This window comes from Hydra viridissima, unplaced genomic scaffold (genome assembly GCF_058129835.1).
Source record: "Hydra viridissima isolate aposymbiotic clone 2 unplaced genomic scaffold, HvirCarnegie_v1 scaffold_1, whole genome shotgun sequence".
Taxonomy (NCBI): domain Eukaryota; kingdom Metazoa; phylum Cnidaria; class Hydrozoa; order Anthoathecata; family Hydridae; genus Hydra; species Hydra viridissima.
Genome location: NW_028324300.1, coordinates 24,800,274 through 24,822,421, shown reverse-complemented (window position 1 = coordinate 24,822,421; position 22,148 = coordinate 24,800,274). Strand labels below are relative to the sequence as shown.

The 22,148-nt window shown below is 29.3% G+C and overlaps 1 protein-coding gene across 2 annotated transcripts in view; it reads right to left on the bottom strand.

Annotated features, from left to right (window-relative positions):
* LOC149894067 (NACHT, LRR and PYD domains-containing protein 14-like) overlaps window positions 1-22,148 on the bottom strand; it is a 55,760-nt gene that overhangs the window by 15,116 nt on the left and 18,496 nt on the right. The window contains exons 2-5 of one of the 2 annotated variants that reach the window (XM_090070845.1): window positions 21,849-22,130; window positions 14,485-14,538; window positions 10,321-11,658; window positions 2,285-2,317 (exon numbers count right to left, since the gene is read on the bottom strand). In XM_090070845.1, the coding sequence (XP_089926971.1) occupies window positions 2,285-2,317; window positions 10,321-11,658; window positions 14,485-14,538; window positions 21,849-22,130 (1,707 nt within the window). Of the gene's footprint in view, window positions 1-2,284; window positions 2,318-10,320; window positions 11,659-12,174; window positions 13,595-14,484; window positions 14,539-21,848; window positions 22,131-22,148 lie in introns of those variants that run through there. The other variant, XM_090070852.1, reaches the window with a different exon arrangement.

The following is a 22,148-nucleotide window of genomic DNA, read 5'->3' as shown; positions in this document are numbered from 1 at the left end:
AGTTAAATAAAACAAAATATTTCAATGCTTTTTAATAAATTAACAAGCCATGTGAATTTAACCAAACATTTTCAAAATAATCTAAGTCCAACTGACATTATCAAAATAAGTTAAGTCCATATTTCAAAAAGGTTTATTTCGAGACCCTGTAGAGTTTAATTTTTTTTATGCACGTGGTTTTATAATGCCTATTTAATGATACAAATTTAACAAACACAATTTTTTTTTGAGCACTACTTAGGTGCTGGCCAGTTTTCCTTCGATTTCTCAAAATCAATTTACTCCGACTTAGAGCGTTTTGCAGATGGGGTTCTTATATGATTTTAATTAGTAAAGTTCTAGAAAGTTCTGTAGCCATTCTGATATAAAGACTAATAAAAAGAAAACTTGTAAAACCTGTTTTAGAATACCATGACTCAGAAGTTAAAGCAAAAGTACAAAACTTGAAGAAAAAGAAATCCATTGTCTGTAAGAGAATTCAAAAGAACATCTGCGGACAGATAAAAAAGGAACGATCTAGAAAATCTAAAGAGAAAAGAAGAGATTTTTTTGGTCTCTTTGGAGGGATTTTTTTAGGGAAAATTTTGGTGAAGTGCTTTATTTTAAAGAGAGTTTTTGAAGATGTTTTAAGAAAAAGTTTTAAGAGATTTTAAAGAGAAATTTAAGAAAAAAAGCTTTAAGAGACTTTAGGAGATTATATGTGAAAAGAATTTAAAAGAATTTTAAGAGATTATATGAGAAAAATTGATGGCAATATTGTAAGTATTTTTTTTATTAAGATAATATTATTACTACTTTACTTAATATATTTGTTGTTATTGAAATTTCTGATACTTCTACCGCGCTTCTACCATATCTGCGTTACACACTGACAGTCCTACCTCACATTCTATCACATTCTATATTTACGTTACTCTCACACTCACATTGCTGTTGTCATCACACTATTCTGCATCACGCTACCATTAGACTCACATCGCTGTTATCATTATCGCTGTCCCACACTTCTGCATCACTCTAAAATACTCTCTAATCTCATAATCACATAATTATAAAATATAAACACAAAACCTCCGCCCTCACAGCATGCACAGCGTCCTCTCCTTTGTTACCTAAATCTTAACGGGTAAAAAAATGGTGGCCCAGAGCTTTATGTCTTAGAAGTTGATAAAATGGCTCAGTTAAATCAAGAACATATTTGGATGGTGTAACTTTTTGTTAAAAGGGGCTGCAAGGTTTTTCTTATTTTTTATCTTTATGTGGGTTTTTAATTATCCAAAAGTAAGTCCGTAAATAAATGGAAGGATTTATTTTTAAAGAAATAGATAATTCTAAGTTGGGGGAGGGGTGTATTTAGAGAGAGAGAGAATTGTTTAGACAAAGTTTACATAAAACTTGAATGAGATTATTAGAGTGTATCGCCCTCTAGAGTTGATCAACTGATAAGGCCAAACAAAGTCGATTTTCGAATGCTAATAAAGTAAAATACAAGTGTATATGATTCCATTTCTAAAAATTTTGTCGATGGACATTTGTCAGATTAAAAACTAATTTTCACAAAGAATTTCATCGGATGAGTGAAAGCATAAAATTAACTCTTTTCAAGTCAAACCACACGAGCAATACTTCAATTGATGTTTATGGTTTCAAATTTTCAAAGAAAAAGAAAGTTTTTTAAATATAAACATTTACAGTTGTCTTATACACATTGCTAATGTATTGATATCTAACAAATTAATAACTAATAACTATTTCATAGAATTATAAGAAAGTAATAAAACTGACACTGAAAATAAAAGCTCACAAAATAGAAAATAGGTTAAAGTTAATGTTTGTCATAAAATAAGGCCAACAAATAAAACTGAAAAAACAATCTATATAACTAAATAACAAACGCAACTGATGATAACATAATTTACACTACAATTAGTAAAATACTGAATCTTTATAACATACTAAAAATAATGAAAGTCATTTTCTTCATAAAACAAGACTGAAAAAACTCATGTCATAAAAATCTTCACTCTTTCCTTTAAGCTATTGAAACTTTCTTCAAAAGAATTTCTTCACGTGTTTTTATAGAAAAAAGATCATTATTAGCTAGAAATGCTCAATGGTATTTTGCAAATGAGAGAAGAATAGTACTCGAATTGATCAATTATTTAAAGTTTGTGGTCCGAGAACAAACAGATAAAATGTTCTCAAAACTAAAGCAATCGCATTTTCAAAGCACAAATTACGTAATAGCTTCCCAAAACAAATTTAAATAAAAAAAAATCCTTACCACTCCGTCTAAAAAAATTTCTTGGTACCAAATCTAAAAACAAAAGAGCACATGTATGAAATTTGATGTATAAAATAAAATAAAAATGATGTATAAAACTTTATTTTAGTAAAAACTTCTTATTTTATTAGAAATGAAAACAAAAAAAGGAAGGGAAATAAATTTAAATCATTTATCATATGGCTCAACAAAATATCATGAAAAGAAATTTGTAAAACGATATTTTTTGGCATTAGCAATCAATATTCATTCCCTAGTGATAAGGAGTAAACATTTTTTCTCCATATTTTAACAATGTTATTATCTTGTAAACATATTGAAAAGTCAAAGTTGGTGTTTTTGTTATGGTTAAAAACAGTAAAATTGCTAATAAACCACAAAACCTGCCCCTGAAACGCTTATAAGTCTTTATCCAAATAAAGATCAAAAAGGAAGAATATTATGTATATATCAATACACATTTTCTAGAGATAAAAAGTCCACATTTTTTTCTTATTATTATTATGTTATGGTCTTCTAATCTTGAAAAGTTAAAATTCGTGTTTTTCTATGGGCAAAAAAATGTTCTAGTCGTGTAATCAAATCAAAAATTGGTGTTATGATTTTTTATAGTCAAACGCAATAAAATTACCTTTAAACTCTGCATACTGCTTTCATTTACTACAAACGCTTTCATTTATCTATTTATTACTTTTAAAAATTGATATTTTTTATTATTTTATTCATTTTGAGAAATATTTAAGAATCTAGAACCAAAAACAGATGCCTTACATTTTTAAAACGATAAGCATATAATTATAATTAAAAGATATATATCTTAGGTTCATGCTTAAAGTTTTTTTAAGGAGCAAAATACTTCACTTTAGAGTAAAATAAATTTACACTCTCACTATACAACTCTATATGAGGAGGTTAAATTATTTAAAGCTTAATTACCTAAAATTTAACTTAAAAAAATTTACTTTTATAAAATTTACTTGATCTTAATTCATTCAAAAGCGATGAGTGAACTACTTAGCTAAGTTAACATTATGTATTAGTACTTTATTGGAAACAATGCAACATGTAAAGTAAACATAAACATAAAAAATTTGAAACAATAAAAATATAAAATTTAGAGCAAAATAAAAAAATATCAAAAAAGATGTTAATGATATAAGAATATCAAAATAAACACTTTTACATTTTCTCTGTTGCAGAGTTATTGATTGCATGATATATATTCAACTTATATTACACTGCAAAACTAAAAGATTATTTTACTAAAAATTTTCTTTTTATCATGTTTTTAACTGTTAAATCTCAAAAGTTTTTTTTCTAAAAAACTTTTTTTAAAAGCATTTTTTAAAAACAGATCGCAATTTGAAGTTTAATAATAAAAGAGGCTTATAAGAAATTTTAGTAACTTCAAACAAAAAAGTTGAGACGACATCGATTATATTATTTCTAAGTTAGCAAGAGAAGAAACTACTTTTTGCCATGCAGTAAAAGAAATTAATTAAATATTAAAATTTAAAAATACTATATATAACAAAATACTTGAAGTTAACAAACTTGTCATCTGTTTTGCAGAATTTAACACATTAAAAAAAAAAAAAAGTCATCTTTTGAGCAGTAAGAGATGTCAAAACATCTTTTACAGTTAAAAGCGTAGTTTTTTTTGTATTTGAAATCAAAAACAAAAACTTTGTTAAACTGAAGGGAAAAACATAAGCATAATTAGTTTGGTGTGTAATAATGCTGTGCAATATCTGTAATATAAATCTAATTATAGATATTACATACCTTTATTCAAAAAATTCAAGTAGAAGAGAGAAGAAAAAAGGTAATATGCCGTTATCTAAAATTTTCGTATATTATTTCTATTTATATTTGTTTTTGTTTGTTATATTTGTTATATTTATATTTGATTTTGTTTTTTTTTTTTTCAATTTTGCTCCAACTTTGTTTCATTGTTTTGACTAAATGAACTTTGAAATGAACAACAAGTGTGTTATTTTAAAAATGATGCAATCTTTTAACTAAAAAATCTGTTTAAATATTTTGAAGAAAGATTAGTTAGACACTTAATTTAATAGCAAAATTTATAAAAAAAACTTTTTAAAATATTATTTTTGATTGCTATTTAAAATATTTTATCAAACATTTAAAATGTTTATTAAAAGCTTAATAATTCTTAACTAAATGTTAAAAAAGTTAAATGCATTAGTTCAATCAAATTTGAAAAACTATGAGAACAATCTTCTAGAGCTAATTCATGCTTTTAAAAACCACCAAAAAAGATTAGGGATATTCTTCCAGAAATAATGAGCTGCAGAGAGATTGAAATTTTTGAAAATTTTTTATTTAACATAGATTAAAGATTAAAACTTTTTAGATATTTAAATCAAAATTTTTTAGAACAAATTTTCACAATTCAATTTCTTTGAATCTCAAACTGTTGATTATATGTAGACCCTGTTACATGAAAACCAAAATAAGTACCAATAAAATACAGAAAACTTCAAAAGTTTTTAAGTACATTGTCTCCTAAGCTTATTTAATATTGTATGAGAAACATCTTTCAAATATTGAATGAATCATCCTCCTTTAAACCCTTGTTTGGCCGAGTTTTATTCTATTATATATATTAAAGATTACAAGTATTTGGTGTCTGTCATTCCTCAGTTGTTTTTATTTTTGGTTGATTAATATTTTTAACTTAACAAAGTCTGCTCACATATTTAAAAGTAATATTATAAAATTTATTCACTTGAATAATCATTAATAAATGCAAGAATTAAACAAAAGCCTTTTTACATATATCAATTTTTAATATATCAATACAAGAAATATATACAAGAATTTTTACATAAATAGAAATTTTTGATATATATATCTTATATATATCACATATATGTGTTACTTAAGTTAAAGTTATACATATCACATATATGTGTTATTTAAGTTAACAAATTTTTTAACATGGCTGAAAAATGTTGACTGTCTTTGTTAAAACTATCAATCAACTGAAAAAAACAACAACAAAAGGGAAATGACAACCTCCAAAAAACCTGCAAGATTTCTTGATATATCAAAATTAAAAAAGATATTAAAAGGATTCTAAAAATAAGCTCAATTAACGAGCTAATTTTTTGAGAAAAAACATAAATGGCTTTTTAATATCAAACTGTGAGGTGCATTTCAATGGTAATAACTAACTACTTAATCATTCTACTACTTACTCAATAAATAATTAAAAAGATTAGGAAAGACAGCAACAAAAATGCAACAAAAATTTCATTAACTTGAATAATCATAGTTACAGTATCGGACAAAACATGTTATTTTTTATGAACATATTATTTTTTATGCAGTTTATCATGTTGTTAACAAAACTTAAAACTTTTGAATCATACTAAAAATCACTAAAAAAGTTTTAAAACACATTTTCCCTAACTAACTACATTTTTCTTTGGACAAAACAAGGTGGACATTCAAAAAATTGACTGAAAATTCAAAAAAATTCAAAAATTAACTTATTATTTTTCAAAAAACTTCAAAAGTTAACTTAATATTTGGTAGGACCTCCTTTACTTTTAATTATTTCTTTAATTCTTCGGGGCATAGATAAGGCCACGCGGTTAAGGTTTTTTTCGGTTCGGTTTTTTTCGATTCGATTTTAAACTTAAACCCATCGGTTCTGTTTTTTTCCGGTTCGGTTTAAAACAAAATTCGGTTCGGTTTGGTTCGGTTCGATTAAAAACAAAATATGGTTTTAAAGATAATTATTTATATATATATTTTACAACTTTTAAATATAATTTTTTTAAAAATACCCAATTATAAATTAATTTTTATTTTTTTAATGTTTTCTTTTATGTAAACAATTTTCTCGACATTTTCAATGGCCAATGTGGTTCTTCTGGCGGTTACGACATTACCGGCAGTTGAAAAAACTCTCTCTGATGTTGCAGAAGTTGCTGTTATACATAGGTATTTTCGTGCATAATCAGATAGAATTGGGTACTGTAACTTCATTATTTTCCACCATTCTAAAACATTTGTTTTTTCGTCTGCTGTTTCGGCTCCTAAATAATGCTCAATTTCTAAACTCAATTTAGTTGTCGTCGAAGCGCTGCGTGCTGAAATATCTTGTTTTAGTCTTTTTTTAAGCAACTCGTGGTGGTTAACTTTAGTATTTGGATTGCTTTCATTGTCTATTTTACTACTTGTGATTGGAAGTTTTTCTTTTTTTTTTGCTTTTTCCTGCGTCAATAATGCATCTTTTATATCATCAATTTTTTTATATTCAATTAAATGCAGGCCTTTGTAACGCGGATCTAAAAAATTAGCATTAATTAGCAAAAAATAATCAGCTGCTCAGCACCATTGAGAGGATATCTTTCCTGTAGTTCACTTATCAGCATTTTTATAAAAATTCTTGTTGCTTTGTCTTTGTGATTTTGCTGGGCAAGTAGTTCTTGGTGCAAGGAATATAATTCAGGTATTACATCTTGGATTGTTGGTCTTTTATCAGCTGATAAACCTACTGAAATGTTGTAAATTTTTTCAAGAAACGGCATGCTGCATTCTAATGTCTTCCATTGATCATCTGAGGGGCATGACCTTTCAAATTCTTCATTTGATTTTGCAAGTGTTTTGATCGCTTCTTTGAGTTGAAGGACTGACTTTATACACATGTACTCAGAATTCCATCGTGTTGTACACGGAACAATCAATTTCTTGGCCTTAATTCCAAGTTCTTCGCATGCACCTTGAAGCTTAGCAGTAGAGAGATAATTTCTATGTGCGTGTGATGCTTAATCTGTGCAGTTTTTAATTGCTTTTGAAAATTCAATTGAATTTTTAATTGCTTTAAGAAAAACTAGCTGGATTGTGTGAACGTTGCAGCGCAACTCTGAGTTAATTTCATCAATTTCTTTAGCAGCTAAAACAATGTTGCTGCCATTGTCATTAACGCAGGCTCTGTGCACTTCTTCATTTAAGTTCAAATTAGCAATAAAAGTATCCAGGTTTACTGCGATTGCTACCCCAGTGTGTCTACCAGTAAATGGTGTGCAAGCAATCAGAAAACTCAATAAATTAAAATCTGAATTAATGTAGTGAATTGTAAGACTCATGAAAGAATCATTGTTTCGACTTGTCCAAAGATCTGTTGTAAAACTAACTCCAGTCACATTTGGAAAATCTTTGGCAAATTCTAGTTGTAACCCTTCCTTAACTTTGTCATACAACATTGGAAGTTTATGACGTCTAAACGTTGATGCAGATTTGACAGTAAATTTATTATTTACTTCATCGATAAATTCTTGAGCTCCTTTATTATCCAAAACTTCAAAAGGTAGACCTAGAGTGCAGACAAACTTTGTTAAATCTAAGTCAAACTTTAATTGCTTTGGATCATTTAACCCATATTTTTGATTTTTTAATATACTACTTTCAATTGTTGTTGTTTTGCCGTCTTTTTTTATATCAAACTTTCGTTTATTAGGTGCCTCTATGGTTTTTAAAAGATGTTCCTTCCAAGATGTTTCATGTTTGGTTTTAACATGGCTGGTTATTGTTGAAGTACTGCCACAGTTTATTTTGTAAGATTTAAAGCAAATTTTACATTTAGCTTCAAATTTATTCAGCTTTTCAAAGAATTGCCAAATACCACTTTCTTTCGGCATCTTCAATTTCAATAAAGTATAAATTGCTTGTATGACCGGACTAAAAAAAAATTAAATAAAATAAACATATATACATATTTGTTTTGGTCAAGTAACAGATAACTAAGTTGATAACAAGTAGTATAAGATTAGAAATTGTTAAAGTTAGATTAAAGACAAAGTAAATCACAAATTATATTTAAAGTATATTCACAAATAAATTTAATTGAAGGCTTATTTAAATTTAAAGTTTACAATTGTTTGTATGTTTGTCAAGCTATTATGAAAAATAAATATATGTTAAACAGTAAAATTTATTTGTTTTATTATTTATCTAAATTAAAAAGCAACGTTCTTATAATAAAAATATTATACAATATATTTTAATTTTTAAGTAAAATAAAAAATTACAACAGTTTAGAAAAAAAGTTCAATTTACTCACATGTTACAGTACAATGGTATCAAAAACTGTTAATAGCCAATATTCTTCTTGGTCCGCAACATTTGATATAGTTTTGCGGCAACTGTTTACGACTATTTTGGAGTTATGTTTACAATTTCATCTTTTTGTCTTATTTTTTTTCTGTGGTTTAATAATACTAAACTTTCATAAATAAAGTTTATTAAAAAAATATAAAATTAAGTTTTATAATTTTTAAAATTTTTTATATAGGTTTTTCAGCTTTTTTCGGTTTCGGTTCAGTTCGGTTGATTATTTAAAATATTTTTATCGGTTCGGTTCGATTCGGTTTTCTTAGTTCGGTTTTAACCGAAAGAACGGTTCGGTTCGGTTAACCACGTGGCCTTAGGCATAGACGCAATTAATGAGTCAACAATTCTCATATCAATCTCTCGCCAGGCCTTCTCGATTTGTTCAAACAATTCCTCACTGATCTTCACATTTGCACGCTCAATCTTATTGTTAATTATTTCCCACAAGTTTTCTATGGGATTCAAGTCAGGGCTTTGTGCACGCCACTCCATTATGGTGGTATACTTGTCCTTGAACCATTGTTTTACAATATTTGACGTATGTTTGGGATCATTGTCCTGTTGAAAAATCCATTTTAGGGGCATCTTCCATTCAGCATGTGGTAACATAACATCTTCCATTATACATGTATCTTTGTAAACAAAGCGGTCCATAATTCCAATAGTTTTGTGAATAGGACCAGTTCCTACTGCTGAGAAACATCCCCAAACCATAGCAGACGTTCCATGCTTAACACTCTTCTTGGTATATTTAGTATTGAATCTGGTGTTCTTTGGTCTCCAGACTCGCTTTTTGCCGTCGCTTCCAAAAAGGTAATATTTTGATTCATCACTAAAAAGTATGTTTTTCCACTGGTCTACAGTCAAATTATGGTGTGCTTTGGCAAATGCAAGTCTTAGCTTTCTATTTTTAAAGGAAGTTAGCGGTTTCTTGATATGATTCAAACGTTTTAAATTTTGTTAAGAACATAATAAACTATTTAAAAACTAATATGTACAATTGTTTTACTAGTTCTTTTTAGTTTTTGTTTAACTTTTGTTCTAAATTTGAGTTTGTCCACAATGTTTTGTCCGATACTGTAAATGCACGAATTAAACAAAAGCTTTTTTACATGTAAGATTTCTTATTATATCAATACAAGAAATATATACAAGAAATCTTTCATATATATAAATCTTTAATATATGTGAGCCGCTCAGAAGCCAATGCGGTTAAGTCCATTTTTTGATATATACTGATTTTTGGAAATTTTGATGAAATAAATAATAATCTTCTTAGTTATTAAAGGATTTACTCGTTGGTTAATTTATACACTTTTCTAATTAAATTAATAAACCAAGAATTTTAAAAACTAATGTATCAAAAAACATTAATTTTCTCAATTTTTGTGTTTTAGACTTAACCGCATTGGCTTCTGAGCGGCTCATGTGTTATTCAAGTTAACAAATTTTTTAACATGGCTGAAAAATGTTGACTGTCTTTGTTAAGTTAAAACTATCAATCAACTGAAGGAAAAAACAACAAAAAGGATAGATCCAAAAAACTTACAGTATTTCATTGTTATATCAAAATTAAAAAGGATGCTAAAAGGATTATAAAAATTTGCACAAGTAACGAGCTAATTTTTTGTGAAAAAAGAATAATTGTTTTTTAATATCCAACTGTGAGATGCATTTCAATGAAAATAACTGACTAATTAATCATTCTACTACATACTCAAAAAAATAATTTAAGAAAATCAGAAAAACAGCGCTAAATAATACAAAAGTTCTATGTTGTTTAAGAAAATTTAAGGGAAACAAATATAGAACTCATTATAACCGTAAAAAACTAATGATGAAAACTCAAACAGTGTGTAATGTTTCTTTAACATTTTAATTCAACTTACCAAGTACAGCATTAAGCAACGAATTCCTTTCTTTTTTTGAATTCTTCAAGTTAGCGAGAAATCTCACAAAACAATTTTTATTTTCATTTGCTAGTCCGCAGATCATTGGCAAACAACTGCGCAACTTTTGGTTACGCATAATCTCTTTAGTGCTCAAATAAATGTGTGCATGAACTGAAACACAAAACTCCATTAAAATTAGGTGAGCAAACTGATATTGATAACCAAGTTGTGATTCAACTCTTTCTATGAAGCCCAAAAGTTCATTTTCAACTTCATCAAAGTCATTCACAATACTTTTCATTTCATCTTGGGAGAAAAGAATTTTACCTTGATTGAACAACTCCCATGCAACCTTACAAACTCTTAAAACATGTTGCTTGTTACTCTCACTTTGCATCATACTATGAACTGCTTCATTGGTTTTGCAAATGTGTTTTTGAAAAAAGTATAAAAAAATGGAGCAATACAACTCAGTCATAGTGTTGAAAGAATAGAAATCACTTGCAGCAATAACTGCACACATTGCTGATAAGTAAAAGGGAACAGATGCCATGGCTTTAGCAAAGTAAGATTCTTTCAGAACACTTTTAATGCACTCTTTTTTTTCACCTATCTTTTCAACATACTCATTAATTCTGTTGTCATTAAAACCCATTATTTGAATGGTTAACTTGTCTGCACATTCTGTTACTTTATCTTTGTATTTTAATATAGCTCCAACTCTTCCAGCAACAACACATTTGTGTTTTTGAGTATTCAATACTTCTGTTAATGCATTAATGATGGGTTGTTTGCTTGGATATTGGGGATTGTAACTTATTATTTCATCAATGTGAACAAACTCATCCAACCCATCTATCACAAACAATACCGAGAAATGGTTACAAACATCAGACTCTTGAAAAATATCTTTGTAGAAAACTTGTAACAACTCATTTATGTTACTGATATTTTGATGTTGATTTAACTTTCTACATTCAAGATAAAAAACAAGATCCACATTTTTCCATAAGGTACCATTAGCCCAGTCAAGTAAGCACTTCCTAAGTAGACAAGTTTTTCCAATTCCAGCAATACCAGATATTAAGAGTAAGGATAGTTCTTTTGAGAACACTTCATCAAACTCGATTGGCTTATAGGTCATTTGTCTCTTAAGAAATAATTCTCGCTCAGCAATTAATACACTATCTTTTTCCACTTCATCTGCATCAACTACAGTCAGTTCAATGAACTTATTTAAAAGTTCAACTTTAGCAGGAGTTTTTACTAAGTGTACAATTTCATCCATTTTTCCATATGTTTTAAGATAAAACGTTTTCAGTGCTTCACACATTTCTGAAAGAACAAAAAAAGACTTTTACTTTACATTCCTAAAAAACATTTTAATTTTATTTTTAATGCAGAATTCGTTTTAACATAAATATAATATCATAAACTTTTCTTTTTCAGAATTCAAAAGATTCTGAAAAAAAAAAATTAGTTTATGATTTTATGTTTATGCTGAAAATCCAAATATAGTTTAAAATGGCCTGAAATGGATTCCTAATACACATTTGTTTACATAAATAACTGAAAATATTTACCTGAGGTGGATGTTACATTAATATCTAATATTTCATATTTTGTATCTAGCTTTCAAATTTTATTTTTTATTTATTTATTCTTCTTTTATTTATAACTTAATCTTACTTTTAAGTATTAAACCTTATTATTTTAGGTAAAAGGTATACAAAGAAAGTAATAACAATCAGTGAGTGATACAATAACCATTTCTAATATAAACCAAAATGAAAACTTTTAGTAAAAGCTAGGCTTTTACACTGTTATTATTATTAAGTAAAATTCTATTACTTTTTAAGAGCTGATTTTATCTTGCATTCTACATTTGTCAATCATATTTGCAAGGGAATCTGCCCTTTCGGCGGCCCCAATTCATTTTCGTCATACTCTAACAGCCATTTCCGATCAACCCAATCCTGTAGTTCGTTTTCATAGTCTGCTCTAGCGTATGGTGAAATTCCGTACTGTGCCACTTTATTATACAATCTGGTGGGGCCTTCTCCATCTCTCCATTTCCATTTGACTCTCCATTCAACACCATTAAAAATTGCTTCATGATCATTCTTTTTAATTTCGATTTTCTTGACTTTGTTCTTACTCGAAGCCGATGCTCCACAGTAACTCAGTCCGAACTTCGCTTTTCCCAAAGGAGAAACGAATACTCCTAGTAATTTAATGGAACTCATTCCAAGCATCATATCAACTCCAAACAGTTGGAAATCTACTAAAATAACCTCATCACGTGCTTTAATGCCATCAACCTAAAGAATCACGACCGCTGACCCAGTGCACTGATGAACCTTTCCTTCAAACGTTACTACCTTTTGAGAGTTTGAGTACCTACATTGACTTTTGGGCAGGATATTTTTATTCAAAATTGTCTTCGAACACCCTGTGTCTACTAAAGCTATCGCAACCATACCATTAACTTTCAAACAAACAACAGATAATGCGCTCATTCCACCGATGTTCAGGAGCGAGGTAGCGCAGATTCCTCGCTCCTGCAATCGTTTCCCTGCGGCTTCCAGTACTTTGATGCAATATGTCCTTCCTCACCACATTTAAAACATCTAACGGTCTTCGGAGACAAGGTCTTCGCAAGCGAACAGTTCTTTGCGTTGTGATTCAAACTTTTACAGTTGTAACACACTAATGCAGTTTTTGTAGCATGGCGTCTAGATACAGCGCCAGCAGCATCACTGTCAATCATATTTGCACAGTTCATAGCAGCTCTCACTCTGGGTAAAATTATATCAATCGGGTCCATTACGGCTCGAAATCTTGATGATTAGACTTCTGGCAAACCAACAACAAATGCCAAACGCACAGACTCCTCTGGTAATTTAGCAAGATAGGCTAATTGTCTTAAACACATCGACTTTTTCTCCGTCACCTAATTTTCGTTTTGTAAACAGTTCATATGCAGTGTAGGCATCTATAGAAAACGCCGCTAATAACACACGCTCGACTTCCACTACATCTTTTTTGATTTCCGCGGTTAAAGCATCGTACACTGCATAAGCAGCTTCTCTGAGAAAAATCGGAAAAATTAGTTCAAGCTTTAAGTTCTGAATTTCTGCAATCAATTTCGTTCGTTGAATCCAGACAGCAGCATCCGAAGTGCCATCATACGTTTCAAACATATCAAATAATCTCATACTTGGTTCCATGCCCGGTTAGCTTGTAATTTTTTCTCGCAATCAACAAGTCACTAAATAGCAATAATTTTCTCTCCTAACTAACTGTTCTTTTTTACAAATTTTCTTTATATATACCCCATGCTTTTCCCAAAATATCCTTCCACAAACCGTCATAAATCACCACAAACACATATTTACAATTCTTATTGGTAAAAACTTTTAAAGCTATTAAATCCTAACGTCATCAAATGTTCTAGAACTTTCCGGAATTACAGCAATCATAACAACAATTACAATAAAAACAAAATTAATAATAATAATAATGATAATAATAATAATAATAATAATAACAATAAAAAAAATAACAATAACAATAATGATTATTATAAAAATAATAATAAAAAAATAATAAAAATAGTAATAACAATAATAGTAATAATAAAATTATTTTTAAAAATAATAGTGATAATAAAAAATAATTATAATAACAACAATAATAATAACAATAATAAAAATAATAATATGAACAATTATGAAAATAACTACACTTATAAAAATAAAGTTTTAACAGTAACAGTAATGATAACATAAAAACAACAATAATAAAGATAACAGCAATAGTAATGACATTAGTAATAACAATGTTTAAAAAAATTATAATATGGTCTATATTTAAACTAAAAATTTTATATTATAAATAATGTTGTAATATGATCTATTTAAACTAAAAATTTTAAAGTATAAATAATGTTAAAATGTGAACTATTAAAACTAAAAAGTTTATATTATAAATAATGTTAAAATGTGAACTATTAAAACTAAAAACTTTATATTATAAATAATGTTGTAATATAACGATGATGATAACAATGATCTTATGTTTAAAAACATTCAAAAAATATTCAAGCAATAAGATGTTGCATATTACCAAATAACTTTTACAGAGCTACCAGCAACTTACTTTCTTTTTCTTCAATGAATAGCTTCAGGGGTTTTTTTGTCTCAAATGATTTATCTAATAAGTATATTATCAAAAATGAGCAAATTACTCAAAAAATTTATTTGTGTAAAAAATAACTTCAACTTCTATTGTAAAAAGCAACATACAACAGTTAAAGAACCTTTAGAGAACTTTCAGATTTAGAAAAAAAAAAAAAAAGAAAAGTCAGATAAATACAAAAGAACAATATTTTAAGAATCTTTTTACCATGTTAAAAAACTTAGAAAAAGAGAATTTTCAGAAAAAGAAAAAGAAAAGGAAAAGCATTACTACAAATTATTTCACTTCAAATGTATTAAAAAAATAAGTTTTTACTTGAGAACTTTTCCATCACTCTCATCAAATCTAATCTATTTATCTCGTATAATACTTTTGCTAAATCTTCTTAGGTAAGTGAATTTTGTTGGTTTTTTCTTGCGTAAAGCATTCTGTGCGCCTTCTGTTACATATCATTATAGTTTATTATGAAAACTAAACTACTTATATTTATAAAATATTCTGTACCTATGCTGTTAGAAATTTCGATTTTTAAATGACTTTTACCTTTATCACATCACACCAAAAAGTGCTATGGGAATAGATGTAGCTCATGGAAAACTCAAAACACTACAGGAAACAGAGCTTCAAACAAGACTGAATTTAGCAAAGGCAGATGGAACCAATGTTATTCACATGGTTCCCTTACATATTTGGAAAAGTTTCTAGGATTTCCATAACAGAGGGATATTTGCATTTTGCATCTAAATGAGTTGCATTTAAGGCATATTTGTATGAAAACTGATGGAACTACCAAAGGGCTAGATAAATTTTCTAGAGTCATTCGCTCACAGCAGAATAGCAATATTTCGAAATGAGCTGTTAAAAAGTTTAGGACAATTCCAAATCCAAAATTTGTCATACTAGACAATAAAGCCATTCATGACTTATCAACTAACCAGAATTATGCTTATTGCATCTGTTGGGGTGTAATCATAAGGAACCTAGATGATGATTTGGCCCTTTTATAAGTTTTAGAAGGGACCTAAGAACCATTCTTTTTGGCTAACATTAGCATGCAGAATTTTGTGGTAATATGCATTAATTTCCAAACCTACTAAAAATGTAAAGCTGTTTCCCCAATTTATAACAAAGGTGTATTTTCCTAGATGGTTTGATATTAAGGTTAATAATTATTAAACTGACAGTCCCAAATACCTATTTGAAGACCTCATAGAGGACTTTCAAGGTGAAGAAGATGATTTTGTATGGGAAAGGGTTGTGATTAGTAATATTGGAACTTTCTATTAACGACACCAAACAGTTAATATCTTCTTTTCGGAAAGGATTAGGGAATAAGACTGCTGTAGAACCTAATAGTTTTGGCAAATTGAATGATCTTGAGGAATCCATATCACATTTTTGTAATGTAGAAAAGGTAATTTATAAGTATTAATCACAAAAGTGCACTTTCAGAATGTTCTAACATTTGGTATGAATGTTTTACATGTAAAGTGAAAGAGATCCTCCACCATGAATTTGTGATGGCTAAACATATAATTATATAATGTGTAACCATTATAAGTTAAGTAATTTTTTTTGTAAAATTAAGTGCAGCTAATATTAAATTGACTAATATATAAATTAGAAGTTATTGTTATCTTTTTTGTGTAATATACATTTATTTTTTTGTGTTAAAGCTTTAATCCCTAAGTTTTCCCAATCTGGAGATGCTTCAACAAGTCGTTGAATGTGAAGGCTATTTTTTAATGTATAAATAAATAATGATATTATTTAAATATTTTTACAGATAGGTTTCCTGGACAGTGAAGATGGAAAAGTTTCAAAGGATCTTGTGTATGTTCAAGAGACATCATCTTTCATACTGGATTTGATAAATCAACGTGCTCTAGACCTTCATTCAGCATTTGTACGAATTTCTATGGATGGTGGAGGATCTTTTTTGAAAGTTATAATCAATATCTTTGATGCAAATGAAAGTACAAAGTCTGCAATTTACATGAATAGTGGTGTTCAGCGTTGAAAAATTTTTGCTATAGTTAAAGATATTCCTGATGCAAACCATAACTTTAGAATAATATTAGAAAAACTTAATTTGCAAGATGTTAAGTTTTTTTCAGCATTTGATTTAAAGTGTGCCAATGCTGTGTTAGGTCTGTCAGGCCATACAGTAAAAAGAGCTTGCCTGTGGTGTGAAGGGTTGAGAAAGGAAGAATGTGGAAAACTAAGACCTCTTGGGAGTCTAGATTATTGGTATGAAAAATATGTTATGGAAAATAACTCCAAGAAATCTAACGTACAACATTATATGAATGTGATATATCAAGGATTCTCTATCTAGAGGAGAACCCAGATACTCTAATCCACCATTTAGTACCACCTCCTGAATTGCATCTTTTGATTGGAGTTGTATCTACTTTAGGATGTCTGCTTATGGATACTTAGCATGAATTTGATGACTGGCTGAAAACTAAAAATGTTCTTCAAAGAGGGTACCAAGGCAGAGGTTGGGATGGAAATAAATCCAACAAGATCTTGAAAAACCTGGATGAAATTGATTAAGTTGTTACATCTCAGGTTCCTCAAATTAGACCTATAGTTTAGTGTATGAAAGACTTTAAAAAAGTAAAGGATTCTTGTTTTGGTCGAACTCTTGAGTCAGATTATAAGTTAGCATTTGCTAAATTAAAAAGCTCCTTCCTATCTACCTAAGATATTGCACACGTTCTAGGGAAAAAAATTTCAGTAAGTTGGAAGTTTTACATTTTGCTGTGTCATGTTCAGGCCTTTGTTGAATACAATAACTGTGGCCTATCCAAGTTTGCTGAACAGTGTGGAGAAGCTATTCATTCTAAATTTAAGCCTAGATGGAGTAGATTTAAACGTAAAGAAGAGCATACTCTACATGGAGAGCAACTGCTATCCTCTGTAGTTGATTTTATTGCAAGAAGAATTTAACACAACTTTGATATGCAGCCCTAGAAACAAAAAAAAATGTCAACAAGTCCAGGACAGTGAGTATTATCCTGTCAAAACGGCTATTTTCATAGCCATAAAAATTTTTTAAAAACATTACAAATGGCTTGTTTTTCTAATATCTCAAGAACTCCAATTTACAAGAACAACTTTCATTTTAGGCATGTATGTTTTTATAGTATGCAACAAGATTCAACGAAAAGTTAGGGGAGCGGGAAAAAAAAAATCAATTTGCTCCTATTACATGTTTGAAAAGCTTTTTCAAATCCAATTGAAAAGCTTGCCAATAGTAATACCAACAATAGAATCTTGAAATAGTTTAGAAATCAACAAATGATTTTATTGGAAAAAGTGTTTAATTTGGTAATGAAATTAATAACGTGATAATTATATGATAATATTTAATTACATGACAATTAAATTTATATGGAAAATTAAAAGTTGATTTTTCCAACCTTAGCACGTAAACCAGATTTTAAAAACATTTTTAATTAATCATATACATTAATACTAAACTAAAAATAAAGGTTCGGATCGAGTGACACGACATAAAACCTGGCGGTCTCTCTGGTTCACAGTGTTGAGCTAATTCTTAAAGTATAAATTGAACACAAAATTTTTGTAGAGCACATTTTAATTGATTTTAAAACTGTAACGTTGTGCTGCCTGCGAAAATACTACAAGCTAACCGGGCAGTAATGGATTAATCTTTGAGATTTTCGGATATTTTCGAAAAATATGATGGGACGTCCGATGCTGCAACTTGGCTGCAGCGAACCAAAGTTATTGCAAAGATGCAAGGTGTTGAGTTGACAGTACTCTTTCCTGTCTTGTTACAAAGTGACGCTAACGCAGTCTAAGACGGCTTGGGAGAAGAAGACAAGAAAGATGCGAATAAAATTGAGGATGCCTTGCTGCAAGCCTTTTCTTTGGATGCCTATACAGCATATGAACTGCTTATGAAGCGAAGTATGAGCAATGAGGAACGAGTGAACGTCTATTTGGCGGATCTGAAACGTTTGTTGTGTCTTGCAAAGTTGCCAGATGAGGCGGTGCGACAGGCGTTTATTGTTGGATTGCCGGAAGCAGTTTCTTCTTGATTTAGGGCTGCGAAAAAAACCATTGATGTGATGTTGCCGAAAGTAAGGGTTGCTTAGAATCGAAAGAGCGCAAATGAGTCGAACATAACCGCTGCCACCACCCACCGCAAAGTTGCGAGAACAAAAAATCATCTTAACTAAAAAATTATTGTATGGTGAAAATCCAAAGGCATTGTTAACTAAATATTAAATTTCCTAGCATTGAGAGCAACATTTTTACAATTTCACAAGTAGAAGAGCAATTGATGCAATAACTAACTTGAACTTTGTGTAGGATACCTGACTAGAAATGAAAAAGATATATCTGACATAAGAAGAAAAAGGTATACCAGATGAGCAATGAAAAAACTGTTTCAGTCAGCTTTGTAATAAGCTGGCATGGACACAAAAGTTAGTTACATAATATTACAGGAATGTTAAAAATGCATTTCTTGATAAAATGCAACTAATTAGCTATATCAAATAAAAAACAATCTTTTCTACATCTGCTTTGTCAGTTCAAACTATCCTTTAATTTAAATGTATCTTTTATATGACTATGAAATTTTTAAAATTGGTCTTTTTTCAGAATTATAACAAGAAAGACTGCTTAGATTTTTTAAAAAGATTCTAAAAAAACTTGCTGTTCAAATTTTGCAATTATGTAGCATTTTACTAAAAATCTAACTCAACAAGAAAAAATTAGAAATATTAGTTGTTGGCTAAATATTCCGTCACAAATGTGACATTGAACTAACATCCCTTTAAAGTACAAAAAGCAATATATTTTACAAAACAACACGGATACTTAACACTAAATATTTCTAGACTTTTTTGAAAAGAATGGTCTATATAAAGTACCGATGAGCAAAAATATTGGCTAAATTTGCAATGAGATAAAAGTCACTCAAGAAAATTCATCTTGACCTTGTAAAATGGTGCAAAGTTATTAAGTTCTATATTTGGAAAAATCAGAAGGAATGACATTCAAATGATATGACTAATATAATATAGAAGAAATCTTTTTCTTAGTTAGAAAAAATAATCAATTTTGGACACTGAAACTTAAAAGTAAGAAAATCCAATCCATTTGAACTCTTTGTATTATCTAAGTGGCCAGGACTATTGTGTTATTCATGGTTTATTCTATTGTAACACCTGATGACTAAAAAATGAGACAACTTTAAAATTGTTATTATAGCAATAGTTACATAGCTATCAAATTTAATTTAAAATAAATTTGTAAACAATTAAATGATACTTAAAGATATATATTTATTGGTTTTCAATAACATCATTAAAAGCAATTTGACCTAGACGAACTGAAGTCATTTAGGCATAACGTTTTGCCACTTCCGGATCCATTTTGTTAAGACAATTCATGATACGCCGTTTGAGTTGACGAATGCTTGTTGCTTACCAATTATCCTCGTAGACTAAGCGTTTCAGCTGACCCCAAAAGTTCTCAATTGGTCGAGCTTCTAGTACATTGGCTGGATTTTTTACCTTTGGTAGGTATTTGATGTTATTGGCATCAAGAAAAAAAACCACTTCCTTTGCATAGTGCGAGCTAGCTAAATCTGGCCAGAACAAGTAATCTTCTTTTTTATAATGTTCATCAATGAAGGGTATTAACCGCTTGCGTAGACATCAAATGTATGCTTGTTTGTTGATTGCCTGGCCACTTTCAAAAAACATTGGTTTTGAAGTCCCTTTGGGCGATATAATCAAGAGACTAGCACCTTTTCCTCGTACTTCTTCTTTCTTTCGAATTTGACGTCGCTAGTTGTAGATGACACGTCGCTAGAATAGAAGCCATCGTTGCCAGCCAATATTGGATTCGCATATGTGAAATATAATTCGTCATCTAAGACAAAATCAATATTCCTAAAATTGCTATATACATGCCGACACAAAGGTTTGATTCGAGCTAGTTGGCTTTCGCTTCGATGTGGAATCTTTTTCTGCTTGTAACATCTAATATTCGTCTTGTTTTTAAGAATTTTAGATATATACAATTGGTCACAATCGAATTTTCGAGCTACTTGACGTTGTGAAACACTGTGATGATGATCAAATGCTTTTTTCAATTAGTCTATGAGCTTTTTGTCCATTTTTTTAGCCTTTGCACCGCTTCATTTTTTTTTCGTTGATAGCCTAAATTGTTGTCTACACGTTCTAGAGCACGATATATGGTCGCTTTCAATACTCCTTCATCTAGAAAGTGTTTTACTGTGAAGATTTTTGGCTTTTCCAGATGCGAATTTCTAAATTGGCAAATGCGTTTTTTTAGGTCTTCTTGCAAACTTGTTTTATACAGAGCCATTTTAATCAATATTTTAAAACTATAATGTAATTTTAATAGAGTATTAAATTCCCTATAATTATATTAATTTATTTCAATTGCATGATTATGAATAGCATACGTAAATTGATTAAATTTTGTCTCATTTTTTAGTCATCAGGTGTTATGTATTTGTAAAAATGTTACAACCAATACTTTAAGCTATAACTCATAAAGATAAGGAGAATAAGGGAGGTTGTGAAATAAAAAATATGAAACTTAAGTGTTAAAATCAAATTGATTGAGTAATAAGGAAGATAATTTAACTTAGTGAACACAAAATAATGACTATGTTTACTCTTACCCTAACTCTTACTCTAATTCTAACTCTATCCTAGGATTGTATATTCACCAACTCATTTTATGTACTGTTTCTCATTAAAGTTTAAAAGGATTTAATTAACTATACACTAAAACTACTAAGTATCTTACTTTATCACAATAACCTAGAACTGAGTTATGGAGAAACATTTTAAATAGGCTATGTATGGCTTCATTGAAATCAGAATAAGAAAAAAAAAATCATTTATGCAAAGGAGAAAAACACTTTGTGAGGAATCTGGAGCAATATCTTTGTTCTGGAATAAAGCTGCTGACATAGCAGAAGGGTTGTTCAAACCTTTGAAAATAATAAACTAAAATGGTGATGTTAGTGCATTACATGCATTACATGCATTACATGCATTACATGCATTAACATGCATTACATGCATTAACATGCATTACATGCATTAACATGCATTACATGGATCACATGCATCACATGGATCACATGCATCACATGCATCACATGCATCACATGCATCACATGCATCACATGCATCACATGCATCACATGCATCACATGCATCACATGCATCACATACATTACATGCATTACATGAATTGTATGCATTGCATGCATTACATACATTATATAAATTACATACACAGAGAAGGATGGTCCTGTTCAATTTCCCGAACTATATCTTTACGTTCCAAGTTTTCTAGGACAGGTTTTAACTGTTTCCATGTTGCGTATCCTGTTTTTTGCTTCCATTTATTTAGAACTTGTACCGCTTTCTCATGAATTGTGGGTTTATCAATATCAATGTGGACTAATACATTTTCATCCAAATCAAGAAATCTTCCAAGTCTTTGCCAATCCGTTGTGATTTTATGACTGACTTTATCACATATCATTTGTGTCAATTCATCACTTAAATTTATTCCTGAATTATTAAAAAGAT